Source organism: Thalassophryne amazonica, chromosome 11 (genome assembly GCF_902500255.1).
Source record: "Thalassophryne amazonica chromosome 11, fThaAma1.1, whole genome shotgun sequence".
In the NCBI taxonomy this organism is placed as follows: domain Eukaryota; kingdom Metazoa; phylum Chordata; class Actinopteri; order Batrachoidiformes; family Batrachoididae; genus Thalassophryne; species Thalassophryne amazonica.
In genome coordinates, this window is record NC_047113.1 from 77,982,123 (window position 1) to 78,001,073 (window position 18,951).

General features: G+C 45.0%; 1 protein-coding gene across 3 annotated transcripts in view; it reads left to right on the plus strand.

Annotated features, from left to right (window-relative positions):
* Positions 1–18,951, plus strand: part of LOC117520898 (transcription factor COE3-like) — a 240,964-nt gene that overhangs the window by 210,437 nt on the left and 11,576 nt on the right. For all 3 annotated transcript variants that reach the window (XM_034182238.1, XM_034182240.1, XM_034182239.1), the window contains exons 12-13: positions 9,740–9,805; positions 12,414–12,588. In XM_034182238.1, the coding sequence (XP_034038129.1) occupies positions 9,740–9,805; positions 12,414–12,588 (241 nt within the window). The remainder of the gene's footprint in view (positions 1–9,739; positions 9,806–12,413; positions 12,589–18,951) is intronic.

Sequence of the window (18,951 nt, forward strand, 5' to 3'; positions counted from 1 at the left end):
ATCCCTCAGGTGGCACTGCATTAGAAGCCAACATCATTGTGTAAAGGATCTTACTGCGTGGGCTCAGGAACACTTCAGAAAACCATTGTCAGTTAACACAGTTCGTCGCTACATCTACAAGTGCAAGTTAAAACTCTACCATGCAAAGCAAAAGTCATACATCAACAACATCCAGAAGCACCGCCACCTTCTCTGGGCCTGAGCTCATTTGAAATGGGTGGACGCAAAGTGGAAAAGTGCGCTGTGGTCTGATGAGTCCATGTTTCAAATTGTTTTTAGAAATCATGGACATCATGTCCTCCGGACAAAAAAAGAAAAAAGACCATTCAGATTGTTACCAGTGCAAAGTTCAAAAACTAGCATCTGTGATGGTATGGGGGTGTGTTAGTGCCCATGGCATGGGCAACTTACACATCTGTGATGGCACCATCAATGCTGAAAGGTGCATCCAGGTTTTGGAGCAACACATGCTGCCATCCAAGCAACGTCTTTTTCAGGGACGTCCCTGCTTATTTCAGCAAGACAATGCCAAGCCACATTCTGCACGTGTTACAACAGTGTGGCTTTGTAGTAAAAGAGTGCGGGTACTAGACTGGCCTACCTGCAGTCCAGACCTGTCGCCCATTGAAAATGTGTGGCACATTATGAAGCACAGAATACTGCAATGGAGACCCCGGACTGTTGAACAACTGAAGTCGTACATCAAGCAAGAATGGGAAAAAATTCCACCTACAAAGCTTCAACAATTAGAGAAAGATCAAGATTAAACGTGTTTGCACCTCCTGACTCTGCTCGTTGACCTGTCCATCTGATGTTCAGGCATGACTCCTTCTGAGCTGACTTCCTGCTCTCGTGGACAATAACGAGCAACATTCAGGTTGTGAGCTGAATTTCACGCAACACGTGGCCCCTGATCAGCACCATCCATATTTTACAGAGATCAGCGGCTGGGTTTCGTGTCATTCATTATTGTTAAGGCCGCTGTCTGACGGCTCCTCCTCCAGGGTCATGCTGATCCCTGTTCAGACCAGGATCAGACTGGCCTAATTAAGCCCAGAGAAACCAGTTCAGGGAAATGGACAGAAGAGTGGAGGAGGGTGCAAATTTTAACTGAGCCCTTTTAGAAAAACTCCAGCAGTGAGAACACTGGATTCTTCTTGGATGGTTCCATTAAAGAATGAAATGAACCAACTGCAGCCCAAAACCCCTTAAATCATTTCAAAGCCACTTCAGTGGTGTTATTCAGTCTGCTTCACTCCAGGGAAACTGTGTTCAAGCCTGTTTTGTCAGGTCAGGTCAGGTTGGGTGGGGTCAGTTTTGTGATAAGTGCTGGTGCCACGTGTCCCTGCATTGTCCACACTGGGAACCACCCAGGCAGACGTCCGGTCCATCCCCACCTCTCCGAAGTGACCATCTACCTGTTTCAGGGAGATGAAAGGTGGGCGTGTCCTTTGCCAGGTAAAAGGTGGGTGTGTCCTTGACCTTGACAGCGTTTACTAATGGGCGTGAAACACACCACAGGGACTAAATGTGGTGTCTGATGTTCCCTCACAGTGTCAGTGATCCTCCTCCAGTGGGACCCAAGGATCCTCCACTGAGACCTGATACCAAAGGCATCCTTAGGTCACTGGTAAACCAGCAGTAAGCGTTACATAGACCCACTGGTCGTGGCGCTTGTCCCGGATCCCATCGTGTGAACCGGGTGAGAGTCTGTGATTCCCCCCTGGACGGGACTCCTGTCCGTCACAGGTTTCTTCCACAGTAGATGAAGTGTCTGATCCAAAGACACACACAGGAAGCCTGAAGCATAAACCTGGAATCAAACGCAGGCCGACAGTTTGTAGTCCAGCTCCTGTCCCAGAGAGACAAACAATCAGCAAACCAAGACAGATTTAAAGAGGGAAAACAGTGAATAAATGTTTGAGGTATTGATCTGTTAATTGATCTTAATGAACAGATGAATAATTCCAGTCATTGTTGGAGACCAACATGAAACATTCTATGATGATCATTTCTCACTGATATCATTCACTGACCTTGTTCACTGACAGCGTTCACTTCAACATCATTTGAGGATGAGTTATAAAAACTGATTTGCGTTCAGCGATGGCTGTTTGTGAAATATATTTCTATCCAGAACAGCTGATCCTGAACCAGCTCAGAGTCTCTGAACCCCTGCCCCACTGAGAGGAGACCTTGGTGCCAAGATATCACCATGATGATGATGATGATGGCAGAGCATTATCTTATTGATCAGCCTTTCAGCGGCTGGCCCTCGCTGTGACAGGAACCCGATCGTGTTGACTTCCCCTGAGTGTCTGTGTGTGTGTGTGTGTGTGTGTGTGTGTGTGTGTGTGTGTGTGTGTGTGTGTGTGTGTGCATGGGGGGGTGGGGGGGGGGCGATCGCAATGAAACCTGTTTCACATTCAAGGCTTCACACTAAATCTAAGGTGGATCTACGAGGGGAAGAATCAGAATGGCTCAGTTACTGCATCCAAAACAAACAAAGTAAAACAATTGAAATTTCTGGTTTGTTGTTAATATTTGGCTGTGCCGGGCTGTGACCTATGACCTGTGACCTGTGAAGTCTCTGTGGATAGTGTTTGCAAATTTGTTCAAAGTTTCAGACAAACAAAATTTAAAAAGTAAGATAGACTTACTTTAACCACTAACCCTTAACTTGTAACCTGTAATCCCTAAACCGTAACCTGTACCCTGTAACCCGTGACCCGTAACCTGTAAATCGCAACTCGTAACCTGTAATCCATAACCTGCAACTCATAACCTGTATCCTGCAACCTGTAAACTGACCTGTAACCCATAATCCACAACCCGTAACCTGTAATCCATAACCCGCAACTCATAACATGTAACCCGTAAACTGTAACCTGTAACCCGTAAACTGTAACCCGCAACCTGTAACCCACATCCCGTAACCTGCAACCCGTAACCAGCAACTCGTAACCTGTAAACTGTAACCTGTAATCCTTAACCTGTAACCTGCAACCCCTAATCCTGAACCTGTAACCCGCAACCTGTAACCCGTAACCTGTAACCCACAACCCATAACCTGTAATCCACAATCCGTAACCTGCAACCCACAACCATAACCGGTAACCTGTAATCCGCAACATGTAACCCGTAACTCGCAACCTGTAAGGTATAATCCACAGCCTGTAACCTGCAACCCACAACCCGTAACCTGTAACTCTCAACCTGCAACCTGTTACCCATAACCTGTAAACCGCAACCTGTAACCTGTTACCTGTAACTCATAACCTATAACCTGTTACCTGTAACTTGCAACCCATAACCTGTAACCCACAACCCGTAATCCGCAACCCGTAACCTGTAATCTGCAACCTGTAACCTGTAATCCCTAAACTGTAACCTGTAACCCGTAATCCATAACTTGTAAACCATAACCCATAACCTGTTACCTGTAACCCACAACCCGTAACCTGTAACCCATCAGCCGCTATCATGTAGGCCGGGTGCCAGGCACCCGAAGCGGTAGGACCCGCAATTCAGAGTTTCGGACTAGGCTTGGGTGTAAAAGAAATCATGGTCTTTAATTCAGGCTCAGGTACGGTACACAGGTGATCAGTCAGCATAGCAGAAGCACAAACAGAGTCAGGCAAAAATGCAGTCATGGTTAAGCAGGGTTCGGAGGCACGAGCATACACAGACATCAGAGATGAGGCAAAAAGGCGCTGTCAAAAATATGAAGCAGGATCTGGTTACACGGCAAAGCAACAACAGGACTCGATACAGAGCTGGTGCGTGTACAAAGACAACAAATGAGCAGGGGTGTGGTGGCTGGGAGGAGAATAAATAGGGTGGAGTTAACAAGGTGCACATGCAGGTGATCTAGAAAGGCGGCATGGCTGGAAGACAAAGATGATACACAGTGCTAGAGAGTGAAGACAACACAAGGTGGAGTGATGTAAGACACGAGGATGTGTGAACAGTTGCAAGAGCGTGAGTGGAAGAGAACACAAAGCAGATAGGGTCACAGTGAGAGACGAAGACACAATGCAGGTGCAGTGATGTGGAGTGAGAACACAATCAGCTGTATTTGAGGAAAACAGAGAACAAAGATCAGACAAACTATAACACAACTATGAACAACAACCAGGCATGAACATGAGAACTAAAAAGCGAACCATCAGATACTAAACATAAAAGATAAACAACATAAGAACCGATCAGAGAAATAATCGGAAAATAAACACTAAGACAAAACTAAACTGGAACTGACTTGCGACTGAAGAATACAATAAGAGATACCAGATGACAAAACAAACAAAGACTAAATACTTAACAGAATACAAAATCTGATACTACAGCATAACCGATATCACAAATGAGATTAGAAAAATAAACAAGTGATAAACAAAAGACCCACAATGAAAACACAAACCAGCTGAACAAAACCAGGACAGAACTGAACAATGGCTAAAGTATGAAAAGTAACAAAGAAACAAAGTGACAAAGCAAAACACAACAGAAAATAAACACATGATGAAAATAAAATATCTAATAAATCAAAGCTGGAGCAGATAGTGAGTAAAAGGAAAGAGGGAAAAATCAAATCAAAGCCCCAAATCATGACACCCACAACTCGTAACCTGTAACCCGTAAACTACAGCCTGTAACTTGTAACCCATAACCAGCAACTCATAACCTTTAACCTGTAACCCCTAACCCTTAACCTGTTAACCACAATGCGCAACCTGTTACCCGTAACGCACAACTCGTAACCTGTAACTCTCAACCTGATACCCACAACCTGTAACTCTTAACCTGAAACCCGCAACCTGATACCCGTAACCTGTAACCCACAACCCATAATCTGTAACTCTCAACCTGATACCTGTAACTCTCAACCTGAAACCTGCAACCTGATACCCATAACCCGCAGCCTGTAACCTGTAACTCTCAACCTGCAACCCACAACTGATACTGGCAACCCACAAACTGTAACCCCTAACCTGTAACCCGTAACCAAGAGTAGATTGAGAGCACTTCTTAATACTAGTAAAGTAAAGCTCAGTATGAGTTTGCTGAAAGAATTTCAAGACCCTATTTCAAGAAATCGTGAAAGAATTTTCATTTGTTCCATGTAGTGCAGCAAATAACTGAAATACTTCACATGGTGATACAAGCACCAAATCCAGCACAAATTCTCCTTAGACATTGCTCTTTTGAAAAAACTGACGGGCCACTTGAATTTTCAATAGGCGGTCACGTAGGGGTCAATTGAAGAATTACACAGGGGTTAAAATCTAAAAATGCTCCTTTCATAATGAAAACTATACCACATTATTTGTCTGATCATAAAGATTCCAAAAAGGTATAGTTTGGACTATCTATGACTGAATGTTATGGAGTTATGGGGTAAAAATCTTAAGAATGGTGACAAAGGTCAATTTCAGTTGGTACAGGGGTCAAAAGTTAAAGTTGCTCCAATTTTAGTAAAAAATAGTGCAAATTGTTGATTGAGTTACTTGGATTAATAAATGGAATCGTTTTGACTGTGTTGAATGCTTGGTCTCTAAAGTAAAGGTCAAATAACATTGACATCCATTGAATTCTATGACATGTTACATATGTTACCCCGTAACGTGATAACTAAGCATGATACATGGTGCAAACTATTCCTTTTTGAAACCCTATTAACTCAACCAATAATTTGCATCACCTTTTAACAAAATTGGAGCAACTCTAACTTTTGACCCATGTACAAACTGAAACTGAACTTTGTCACCACTCTTGTTGTTTTTACCCCATAACTCTATAGAATTCAGTCATAGATAGTCCAAACTATACCTTTTTGGAATCTTTACAACCAGACAAATAATGTGGTATAATTTAATGTGGTATAATTTTCAATATGACTGGAGCATTTTTATATTTTGACTCCTATGTAATTCTTCAACTGACCCCTACGTGGCCGCCTATTGAAAATTCAAGTGGCCCATCAGTTTTTTGAAAAGAGTAATATCTAAGGTGTACTTTTGCCAAATTTGGTGCTTTTATCACCATTTGAAGGATTCCTCTGTAAATATTCTGTTATCTGCTGCACTAATGGGCAGATTTTCTTAAACACGAAAAAAGATTTAAAGTTTAAATAAAAAACCTGCTAATGGAACAAGTAAAAATTTCCTTTTAAGATTTATTAAAATTAGCTGACAAAACTTATTTTGAGATTTATTTGACTAGGGTTATGTTACATCATTACAAAAATAAATCTTTAAAATCTTATGGTAAGTCAAAAAACGAAAATAAAACTCATTTCATCTCACATCTCAAAACAAGATGTTTCCAATACTCACTGAACTAGGTTTTTAAGCTGTATTTTCTTAAAAAAGAAAAATTCCTACTGAAATTCTACTTGTGAAGTGAACATGTCTTATATTAAGTGTAATTTGACATTTTAACAAGAAATAATTTGATAAGATTTTCTTCAAAATGGATTTCTGACTGAGGCACAGAAAATGTCATTTATCCATTTGTGTAGACTTTAGCTTTAGGTATCTTTGATGGAAACTTTATCTGGCCTAGTTTTTATTTTTAATAAATTTGCAAAAATTAAAAAAAAAAACTTTTTCATGTTGTCATTATGGGGTGTTGTGAGTAGAATTTTGAGGGAAAAATGAATTTATTCCATTTTGCAATATGACTGCCCAAGTGTAGCTCACAGGTCCTTAAGCAGTTTAGTTGGTATCGGGTCAAAAAGACAAGTTGTTCTTTTAGCAGAGTTCACAGCTTGTGACAGTGCACCCAGAGTCTCGCCATCCTATCAGAGATGGCAACTACATCAGTAACAGGATCTAAGAGTGAGACTAGAGCATGTTGGAATATTTTTGACCTAATATCTTCTCTTTTATCTTCTTAATAATCTACAAATTCCTGACCAGTAAGTGCAGAGCATATAATGTGTGGACATGACTCTCTTGGTGGGACAGTGAGACACCCTGTCTGACAACATCATGCAAACTGTGACAGACCTTTGGGCATAGAGACAGACGACCGAGTTACAAGTCACAATAAAACTTTGAGCTGAACATCTAACACGCCTGGTAAACGGTTGTGGCAGGACACAAATGCAGGACACGGACTCAAGGCTCTGTAAGTAAAAGCAGTTTACTTGGACGGAAAACGGGGTCTGGTACACAGGTAGGCAGTCCAACAAGACAAACAAAAGCACCACCACCAAGAAACAGAAGAGACAAACAAGAGAGACAGGGACAGATAAACCCAAGCAGGAAAAAACCCCAACAAGAGAATAAGCCTTAAACGAAACAGAAACGTGGCAAAAGCATGAAAACAAAACCAGGCAGAAACTCACATCCTGACAACAGCAAAGTTAGTTAAACTAACTCAGAGACAGAACAGTTACGACCTTTTGTTCTTCACACCGTGAAGCACAGCAGGTCCATCTGAGAATACGGTGTGGTAGGAACACGACCCAATGAACCCAATAAACATGAAGCTTTAATGAACCTCACGCTGCTTCTGCTCCTCTCCTTTGGATGCATTCATTCCTCTGACCTGATTGGTCTGTGTCTGTGGGCCGTGCATCGTGATTGGTCTGTCTGTAGGCTGTGCATTCTGATTGGTCTGTGTCTATGGATCATGCGTACTGATTGGTCTGTGGCTGTAGGCCGTGCATCAGATTGGTCTATGTCTGTAGGCGGTGCACCCTGATTGGTCTGTGTCTGTAGACCTTGTGTTCTAATTGGTCTGTGTCTGTATGCTGTGTGTTGTAATTGGTCTGTGTCTGACGACTGTGCGTTCTGATTGGTCTGTGTCTGTAGACCGTGTGTTCTGATTGGTCGGTGTCTCTAGGCCGTGCGACCTGATTAGTCTGTGTCTGTAGACCTTGTGTCCTGATTGGTTTGTATCTGTAGGCGGTGTGCCCTGATTGGTCTGTGTCTCTAGGCCATGCCTTCTGATTGGTCTGTGTCTCTAGGCCATGCCTTCTGATTGGTCTATGTCTGTAGACCATGTGTCCTGATTGGTCTGTGTCTGTGGGCCATGCGTCCTGATTGGTCTGTGTCTGTACGCCCTGTGTCCTGATTGGTCTGTCTGTAGACCATGTGTCCTGATTGGTCTGTGTCTGTGGGCCATGCGTCCTGATTGGTCTGTGTCTGTACGCCCTGTGTCCTGATTGGTCTGTCTGTAGACCATGTGTCCTGATTGGTCTGTGTCTGTGGGCCATGTGTCCTGATTGGTCTGTGTCTGTGGGCCATGCGTACTGATTGGTCTGTGTCTGTACACCCTGTGTCCTGATTGGTCTGTGTCTGTACACCCTGTGTCCTGATTGGTCTGTGTCTGTACGCCCTGTGTCCTGATTGGTCTGTGTCTGTGGGCCATGCATCCTGATTGGTTTGTGTCTCTAGGCCGTGTGCCCTGATTGGTCTGTGTCTCTAGGCCGTGCCTTGTGATTGGTCTGTGTCTCTAGGCCGGGCGTTCTGATTGGTCTGTGTCTCTAGGCCGTGCGTTCTGATTGGTATGTGTCTGTAGACCATGTGGAGGTGATGGTCTAGTGGTTAAGGCGTTGGGCTTGAGACCACAGAATCCTCGGTTCAAATCCCAGCCTTACCAGAAAATCACTAAGGGCCCTTGGGCAAGGTCCTTGCTCATGGTGTATAGTGGGTGCCTTGCATGGCAGCAGCCTGACATCGGGGTGAATGTGAGGCATTATTGTAAAGCCCTTTGAGCATCTGATGCAAATGGATATATAAATGCAGTCCATTTACCATTCTGATTGGTCTGTCTGTAGGCAGTGTGTCCTGATTGGTTTATGTCTGTAGACCATGTGTTCTGATTGGTCTGTGTCTGTAGACCGTACGTCCTGATTGGTCTGTGTCTTTAGGCTATGTGCTCTGATTGGTCTGTGTCTGTAGGCCATGCGTCCTGATTGGTTTGTATCTGTAGGCAGTGTGCCCTGATTGGTCGGTGTCTCTAGGCCGTGTGTTCTGATTGGTCTGTGTCTGTAGACCTTGCGTTCTGATTGGTCTGTGTCTGTAGACCTTGCGTTCTGATTGGTCTGTGTCTGTAGACCTTGCGTTCTGATTGGTCTGTGTCTGTAGACCTTGCGTTCTGATTGGTCTGTGTCTCTAGGCTGTGCGTTCTGATTGGTGTGTGTCTCTAGGCCGTGCATTCTGATTGGTGTGTGTCTCTAGGCCATACGTTCTGATTGGTCTGTGTCTGTAGACTGTGCGTTCTTATTGGTCTGTGTCTGTAGACCGTGTGTTCTGGACTAGGGGAGGTGATGGTCTAGTCTAGATGGTCTAGACCAGAGGATCCTTGGTTCAAATCCCAGCTTGACCAGAAAATCATTAAGGGCCCTTGGGCAAGGTCCTTAATCCCCTAGTTGCTCATGGTGTGTAGTGGGTGCCTTGCATGGCAGCAGCCTGACATCGGGGTGTATGTGAGGCATTATCGTAAAAGCGCTATGAGTGTCTGATGCAGATGGATATATAAATGCAGTCCATTTACCATTTACCATTCTGATTGGTCTGTGTCTGTGAGCTGAGCAAAGTACATTGCTCAACTCACAATTCCAAGTAGTAACAAAAGTGCTGGACGCACGATGTCACAGCAGCGTGGCCTGTGTGTGTCACAGGAAATACGGTCAGACAACAAACCACAGTGTTTGTTCTGAGCTCTGAAACACGGTTCAGTTGGAACCCATCCCAGGGAACTGAGATTCCGTCTGTGTCCACAGGAGGTGCTGTTGAAGCGAGCGGCTGACCTGGTGGAGGCGCTGTACGGGATGCCCCACAACAACCAGGTGGGAGTATGACCTTTGACCTTTACAACAGCCATTCAGAAATGTTCTGACATCTGGGCTTAGTGTGTGTGTGTCTACCTATGCCTCTGTGTGTGTGTGTGTGTGTGTGTGTGTGTGTGTGTGTGTGTGTGTGTGTGTGTCTGTCTGTGTGTGTGTGTGTGTCTGCATGCGTGTGTGTGTGTGTCTGTCTGTGTGTGTGTCTGCATGCGTGTGTGTGTGTGTCTGCCTGTGTCTGTGTGTGTGTCTGCATGCGTGTGTGTGTGTGTCTGCCTGTGTCTGTGTGTGTGTCTGCATGCGTGTGTGTCTGTGTGTCTGCCTGTGTCTGTGTGTGTGTCTGTGTGTATGTGTGTGTGTTTGTGTGTCTGTGTGTGTGTCTGTGTGTATGTGTGTGTGTTTGTGTGTCTGTGTGTGTGTCTGTCTGTATGTGTGTGTGTCTGTCTACCTGTGTTTGTCTGTGTGTTTGTCTTTGTCTGTGTGTATGCCTGCCTGTGTGTGTGTGTGTGTGTGTGCGTGTGTGTGTGTCTCTGTGTCAGTGTGTGCATGTTTGTCTGTTTGTCTGTCTGTCTGTCTGTTTGTGTGTGTGTCTGTGTGTCTCTGTCTTTTTCTGTGTCTGTGTCTGCCTGTGTGTGTGTCTGCGTGCGTGTGTGTGTGTCTGCGTGCGTGTGTGTGTGTGTCTGCGTGCGTGTGTGTGTGTCTGCGTGCGTGTGTCTGTGTCTGCCTGTGTCTGTGTATGTGTGTCTGTGTCTGCCTGTGTCTGTGTGTGTCTGCCTGTGTGTGTCTGCCTTTTTCTGTGTGTGCGTCTGCCTGTGTCTGTGTGTGTCTACCTGTGTGTGTGTGTGTGTGTCTGCCTGTGTGTGCGTGTGTGTCTGTGTGTGTCTGCCTGTGTGTGTCTGCCTGTGTGTGTCTGTGTGTGTCTGCCTGTGTGTGTCTCCCTGTGTCTGGGTGTGTGTGTCTCTGTGTCTGCCTGTGTGTTTGTCTTTGTCTGTGTGTGTCTGTGTGTGTGTGTCTGCCTGTGTGTGTGTCTCCCTGTGTCTGGATGTGTGTGTGTGTGTGTGTCTGTGTGTGTCTCTGTGTCAGTGTGTGCGTGTTTGTCTGTCTGTGTGTGTGTGTGCCTTGTGTGTGTGTGTGTCTGCCTGTGTGTGCGTGTGTGTGTCTGTGTATGTGTCTCCCTGTGTCTGGGTGTGTGTGTGTCTCTCTGTGTCTGCCTGTGTGTGTGTCTCTGTGTCAGTGTGTGCGTTTGTCTGTGTGTGTGAGTCTTGTGTGTGTGTGTTTCTGCCTGTGTCTGTGTGTGTGTCTGCCTGTGTCTGTGTGTCTGCCTGTGTATGTGTGTGTCTGTCTGCCTGTGTCTGTCTGTGTGTATGCCTGCCTGTGGCTGTGTGTGTGTGTCTGCCTGTCTTTGTGTGTGTGTGTGTGTGTGTCTGCCTGTCTTTGTGTGTGTCTCTGTGTCGGTGTGTGCATGTTTGTCTGTCTGTGTCGGTGTGTGCCTGTGTGTATGTCTGCATGCGTGTGTGTGTGTGTGTCTGCCTGTGTCTTTGTGTCTGTCTGCCTGTGTCTGTGTGTGTGTCTGCCTGTGTGTGTCTGTGTGTGTCTGCATGCGTGTGTGTCTCCCTGTGTCTGGGTGTGTGTGTCTCTGTGTCTGCCTGTGTCTGTGTGTATGTGTGTGTCTCTGTGTCTGCCTGTGTGTGTCTGCCTGTGTCTGTGTGTATGTGTGTGTCTGTGTGTGTGTCTGTGTGTGTGTGTATCTGCCTGTGTCTTTGTGTGTGTCTGTCTGCCTGTGTCTGTCTGTGTGTTTGTCTTTGTCTGTGTGTGTCTGCCTGTGTCTGTGTGTGTGTGTGTCTGCCTGTCTTTGTGTGTGTGTCTGTGTGTGTCTGCCTGTGTGTGTGTCTGTCTGCCTGTGTCTTTGTGTCTGTCTGCCTGTGTCTGTGTGTCTGTCTGCCTGTGTATGTCTGTGTGTGTCTGCATGCGTGTGTGTCTCCCTGTGTCTAGGTGTGTGTGTCTCTGTGTCTGCCTGAGTCTGTGTGTATGTGTGTGTCTCTGTGTCTGCCTGAGTCTGTGTGTATGTGTGTGTGTGTGTGTATCTGCCTGTGTCTTTGTGTGTGTCTGTCTGCCTGTGTCTGTCTGTGTGTTTGTCTTTGTCTGTGTGTGTCTGCCTGTGTCTGTGTGTGTGTGTGTCTGCCTGTCTTTGTGTGTGTGTCTTTGTGTCTGTCTGCCTGTGTCTGTCTGTGTGTGTGTCTGCCTGTGTGTGCGTGTGTCTGCCTGTGTGTGTGTCTGCCTGTGTCTGTCTGTGTGTGTGTCTGCCTGTGTGTGCGTGTGTCTGCCTGTGTGTGTGTCTGCCTGTGTGTCTGTGTGTGTCTATGTGTCAGTGTGTGCGTGTTTGTCTGTCTGTGTGTGTGTGCCTTGTGTGTGTGTGTCTGCCTGTGTGTGTGTGTGTGTCTTTGTGTGTGTGTGTGTCTGCCTGTGTGTGTGTGTCTTTGTGTGTGTCTGTGTCAGTGTGTGCGTGTTTGTCTGTCTGTCTGTTTGTGTGTATTTGTCTGTGTGTGTATATATCTAATCTTTTTTAATCTAATTGTGTTTTTCTCTAACATTCGTCTGTTTCCCTCTTTTTTAGGAAATCATCCTGAAGCGGGCAGCCGACCTCACAGAGGCGCTCTACAGCGTTCCCCGCAGCCACAACCAGCTCCCCTCGCTCACCGGCTCGGCCGCACACTCCAGCATGATGGGAGTGAACTCCTTCAGCAGCCAACTTGCCGTCAACATCTCAGAGGCCTCACAGGGCGAACAAGGTGAGAATGCACACCTACCCACAATTCTCTGCATTGGGGCGGGGCCTATGCTTTTATGGTAACAAGACTAGGGTGTGGTATTTGTGCTGGAGACCCTCCTGTCCTGTGCACCAACAGCATTTCCTGTATTTTCGTTTTGTGAATTGTTCTGTAATTTGTGTCTGTAGCATGGCCCAAGCAGAGGGTCACCCTTTTGAGTCTGGTCTACTTGAGGTTTCTTCCTCAGAGGGAGTTTTTCCTTACCACTGCTGCTCTGGGGGTTAGTAAGGTTAGACCTTACTTGTGTGAAGCGCCTTGAGGCAACTCTGTTGTGATTTGGCGCTATATAAATGAAAATAAATTGAAATTGATATTGAAAAAGACTTTCAGTTTCCCTTCAGCTTATTTCAATTGATTTTATTTGTGTAGCACCAAATCACAACAAAGCTGCCTCAAGTTGCTTCACACAATAAAGTCTAACCTCACCGACCTCCTGAGCAAGAACACAGGGGACAATGTTCAGGAAAAACTCCAATAAGGAAGAAACTTCGAGCAGACCAGACACAGAGAACCTGGAAATTCCCCAAAACATGAGACGTCAGTGAAAATCATCAATGAAACCCTCTGGGGTTTTACAAAACTGAAGAAACAGAATAAACAGAAGAGCAGCAAAAACAGACCTTAATTGAGTCCATAATTGAAATTCAAACGCAGTCCATCTTGGGTCTTGAGTATCTGTGCCTCCAGGTCTTGAACAGGCAGGGCTTCTCAAGGTCAGTCCGGCATCCTGGGGTGCAGGTCCACCATCCGTCCAAGGTCTCATCAGCGCCTCGGACAGAGAGAAAAAGAGGAGAACCAATCGGCCAGAAATAACTGCACCTGAGCCACGAATTCATCAGCAGCCAGACTGTAGATGTAGTGAGGCTGAGACCTGTTCCAGTGATAATAAGAAGAGCTCAAAGGAGAGGAAGCAGTCTTCAGTACTACAGCGGTATGCTAGCCACACGAGAGGGAGAACACATACGGTTTTAGTCTGGACTGGAATGAGATTTATCTGTTTGATAAAGCAGGTGCACAATAAGAGAAAGCTCTGTGACCTGCAGACTTTTTATTCACCCTAGGGACACAAAGTAGTCCTGCACCCTGAGAACGCAGAGCCCGTGCATAGTGTTTAATTAGGTCAGCTAGATAGGGAGGTGCCAGTCTATGAATAATTTTATAGGTTAGTAGCAGAACCTTAAAATGAACAGGGACAGGAAGCCAGTAGAAGAGACACCATAATGGGTGTAATGTGGTTAAACTTTCTGCTTCCTGTCAAAAGTCTGGCAGCAGCATTTTGAACCAGTTGGAGACCCCTAATGCTGGACTGTGGTAAACCAGAAAATAAAATATTGCAGTAGTCCATTCTAGAAGAGACAAACGCATGAATCAGGGTCTCAACATCAGCCATAGACAGGATGGGACGAATCTTTGGTATGTTTTGTCACACCGATCCAGAGCGAAGTGGAGCTGCTGCAGCGCTCAGACGCTCCCTCATTTGTTCACTGTGACATGTGTTTCCCATCACCCCGCTCCATCAGCTGGATCTGCTGGGAATTCTGCTGGCTTGAACCAGTAAGAGTGATGGAGGGAGTGAACATTAATGTAAGACTCCCGCTCAGCGAGATTCAGGTCGGTGGGAATTCCAGCGCCTCATGAGGAGGTCAGAGGTCATTCTCAATGCTGCAGGGAACATTGATGTTCAATGCATCTTGAATGAGGGTCAATGAAGGTAGGGGAGGCGGCGAGGTGAGAGATGAAGTACAGAGAGCAGACATCCTACAGCGGTTGAATGGAGTGATGACATCATCACCAAGTTCAATGACATGTAGGTGTTAAGCCCACGCCCGCATTCCTCCATGGCGGCTGAACACTGATGCTCACATGAACCTGGAAAACCCCTAAGACATGAGATGTCAGTGAAAATCATCAACGAAACTCACAAAAACTGAGCACCAAAGTGGAAACACTTCAGTTCTACGAAGTCTGCTCTTAACCCAGGAAACGGGACAATCCGTGAAACAGGACAGTCCCTATAACGGGACAATCCGTGAAAGAGGACAGTCTATGTAATGGGACAATCCCTATCACAGGACAATCCGTGAAAGAGGACGATCCATGTAATGGGACAATCCATATAACAGGTCAATCCCTATAACGGGACAATCTGTGTAACGAGGCAATCCCTATAATGGGTCAATCCCTATAACGGGACCATCCGTGTAATGGGGCAATCCCTATAACGGAACAACCCGTGTAATGGGACAATCCCTATAACGGGTCAATACCTATAACTGGACAATCCGTGTAACGGGACAATCCCTATTTCAGGACAATCCATGTAACTGGACAATCTCTATAATGGGACAATCCGTGAAAGAGGACAATCCATTTAATGGGACTATCTGTGAACGGGGACAATCCGTGTAACGGGACAATCTGTGAAAGAGGACAATTCCTGTAACAGGGAAGTCCGTGTAACGGGACAATACAAGCCCTGGCTAAAATTATGGAATCACTGGCCTTGGAGGATGTTTATTCAGTTGTTTAATTTTGTAGAAAAAAAGCAGATCACACACATGACACAAAACTAAAGTCATTTCAAATGGCAACTTTCTGGCTTTAAGAAACACTATAAGAAATCAGGAAAAAAAAATTGTGGCAGTCAGTAACGGTTACTTTTTTAGGCCAAGCAGAGGGAAAAAAATATGGAATCACTCAATTCTGAGGAAAAAATTATGGAATCATGAAAAACAAAAGAACGCTCCAACACATCACTAGTATTTTGTTGCTTTTATAACAGCTTGCAGTCTCTGAGGCATGGACTTAATGAGTGACAAACAGTACTCTTCATCAATCTGGCTTCAACTTTCTCTGATTGCTGTTGCCAGATCAGCTTTGCAGGTTGGAGCCTTGTCATGGACCATTTTCTTCAAATTCCACCAAAGATTTTCAATTGGATTAAGATCCGGACTATTTGCAGGCCATGACATTGACCCTATGTGTCTTTTTGCAAGGAATGTTTTCACAGTTTTTGCTCTATGGCAAGATGCATTATCATCTTGAAAAATGATTTCATCATCCCCAAACATCCTTTCAATTGATGGGATAAGAAAAGTGTCCAAAATATCAACGTAAACTTGTGCATTTATTGATGATGTAATGACAGCCATCTCCCCAGTGCCTTTACCTGACATGCAGCCCCATATCATCAATGACTGTGGAAATTTACATGTTCTCTTCAGGCAGTAGTCATCTTTATAAATCTCATTGGAACGGCACCAAACAAAAGTTCCAGCATCATCACCTTGCCCAATGCAGATTCGAGATTCATCACTGAATATGACTTTCATCCAGTCATCCACAGTCCGCGATTGCTTTTCCTTAGCCCATTGTAACCTTGTTTTTTCTGTTTAGGTGTTAATGATGGCTTTCGTTTAGCTTTTCTGTATGTAAATCCTAAGTTTCCTCCCATTCGTTCCTCATTTGTTTTGTTGTGCATTTTCGATTTTTGAGACATATTGCTTTAAGTTTTCTGTCTTGACGCTTTGATGTCTTCCTTGGTCTACCAGTATGTTTGCCTTTAACAACCTTCCCATGTTGTTTGTATTTGGTCCAGAGTTTAGACACAGCTGACTGTGAACAACCAACATCTTTTGCAACATTGCGTGATGATTTACCCTCTTCTAAGAGTTTGATAATCCTCTCCTTTGTTTCAATTGACATGTCTCATGTTGGAGCCATGATTCATGTCAGTCCAGCTCTCCAAGGTGTAACTAGGGATCCTGTCCTTAGGGTGAACTAATTTCTGTCTCAAGGTGTTAACCAGTTTAAAGTAAACTGGGATTTTGTGCTGTCTGAAGATCCTCTGTAGTTTTTCCCCTACTCCTGCTAAATAAGGGAGAGACACTCCTCTTCTTCTTGTCTTCATCTCTTGTCTGTCTGGTCTCTTTGTTCTCTGGGACTTGTGCACTTTGTCCAGGGACCATCGTGGGTTCACCCTAAGGACAGGATCCCTAGTTACAAACAGAGCAATGTAGTGTATTCTATCAGATGTCAGGAAAACTGTAACGAACACTACATAGGTGAGACTAAGCAACCTTTACACAAAAGGCTATACCAGCACCGCAGAGAGGGCACCAGTGGACCTCAGTCTGCAGTTCATCTCCACCTTAAAGACACTAACCACACGTTTGAGGACAAGGAAGTTAAAATATTAGCCAGAGAGAAGAAATGGTTTGAGAGAGGGGTCAAGGAGGCATTCTTTGTGAAACGTTTGAAACCCAGCCTTAACCGGGGAGGGGGTCTGAGACATGCTTTATCCCCTGTTTACAATGGGGTACTCGGGTCAAAGCAGTTTCAGTCTTTTGTTCATGGTAATGAGTCATTCACGTCATCAGCAGAGTCGTCAAGGGAGCCATCAGGAGAGGGACAGCTGCCCTGTCATTAGGAGGGTGCTAACTAGAGCACAATAGGTGCTAATTAGAGCTATTGTTTAGTCACTAGCCTATAGCAGTCTGCCTCTCGGTAGGAGGGGTCTGGTTAGGTTTAAAACTCCAGCTTTTGTGACTTCTTGATTATTCTTTACAAGAGTCAAGACAGAAGTCAGACCACCAGAGCAAGAATTTTAGCTGAGGAAGCTTCTGCGATTTGAAGCGAAACGTCCTCGCGTCAAGCAACCCAGTCCAATCGAAGATTCAAGCTTCTCTACTATGGAAACCACCTGGACAACTGAGAGCCTACACAGAAACAGAGACAATCCATGATACAGGACAATCTCTGAAACGGGACAATCTGCGAAAGAGGACAATCCATGTAATGGGACAATCCGTGTAATGGGACAATCTGTACGTTCATCCTTTGGAGTCCAGATTTTAGAATTAAGATCTTGTACACTGTGTGAAGTGCAAAATGAGTAAAAATTGAGAATATTTTGTCCAAACTTCAGAAATCTGACAAAAGTTGAATTTTTATCTTGGCTGGTTCATGGGAGTGGCCTCAGTGAGGCCCCAAACACTGTATTTTCTAATGTTGACATGACTCCGGCCCATCAGATGACTTAATTCATCCTGAAGGACATTGGTGACCACACCTCCAGATGAAGCTGTGAACCTTCACTGTCGGGCTGCAGCTATCGAATATTTTATTTTTTCGATTATGCTGTGTTTACACATAACAATGACAAGTCATGAATGCCACGAGGTATACATTCTTGGCTGCTGCTGATGAATGTGATGATTCGGGGCAGAGGCGTCAGGTACGAATAATGGCACGGGTTGCTGGAGAATGATCAGGAACCATTACACATGGTCAAGAATAATGTTCTGCGTTGTTGTGCGCTGTTGGGTGCTATCGCTCAGCTGCTGAACAATTCAGATCGCTCCAGTTTGCTCCTTAAAATCCAAAGCAGAAGAACTTTGTGACTGCATGCTTAGTTGGGCTCTGTGCCATGGAGTGGCACAGAAAGGAGGAGGAGACGGAGAGAGCCAGATGTGTGGCTTCACGCGGCTCTTGTCTCACTTGTTTTCTCAAACATCAGGCACAGCAGCAGCAGGTGGAACACCTGCAGGAGCGCGCTGATGAACATTGGAACGAGACTTTTAGCTGACTTGGTGTTACTGTCCTTCTTCAGCATACTGCAGCAATGAAACTGAATGTGGTGCAGCAGGGTTTAATTGTGCGCATGTCAGAGAAGAATGCTGTCACGCTTTATTAAGGATCACCACTAATCAAGACGGATCAACACGCTCAGTTATGACGTCCACGACATGAGGCAAAATGAGGGTGGTGTGTGACATTCATAGATTTTTTTGACAGCCAAAAGTATGCTCCACGAAAATCCCGAATATCATGCACCAGCACGCATTATTAAGAAACCTATTCAGATGCATTAAGTCACGTTAAAAATGTCAGGAATATGGCAAGAATGATGCAAATATGACATTCGTTGCCTATGTGTAAACGCAGCATTAATCGAGTAATCAGATAAAAAGTTTTGTGTTTTTAAACAATATCAATAGTGGCAGGGCTCTCCCAAAGTAGTAACACAATGTCGCTGTGCCATCATGCAGATGCTTTAGTTTAGGATGATCCCTCCGTCTCTTTCTGTTTTACCGGGTAATACTTTATTTTTTCACATTATTAAGATTTTTGAAGCTTTGCCGAACCATAAATAGCCTTTCACACTTAATGCATCAGACACATCAGAAGCGTCAAAAATAGGTCTAAAAAGCATTATTTTCAATGAGACACGTTGCTTTTTAGACGTGTCAGAAGCGTCGCGAAAAAAAAGCCGAACTAAACCGACGCTTCTGACGGCGTGCGCATTGCCGCTTGTTGGCAGGC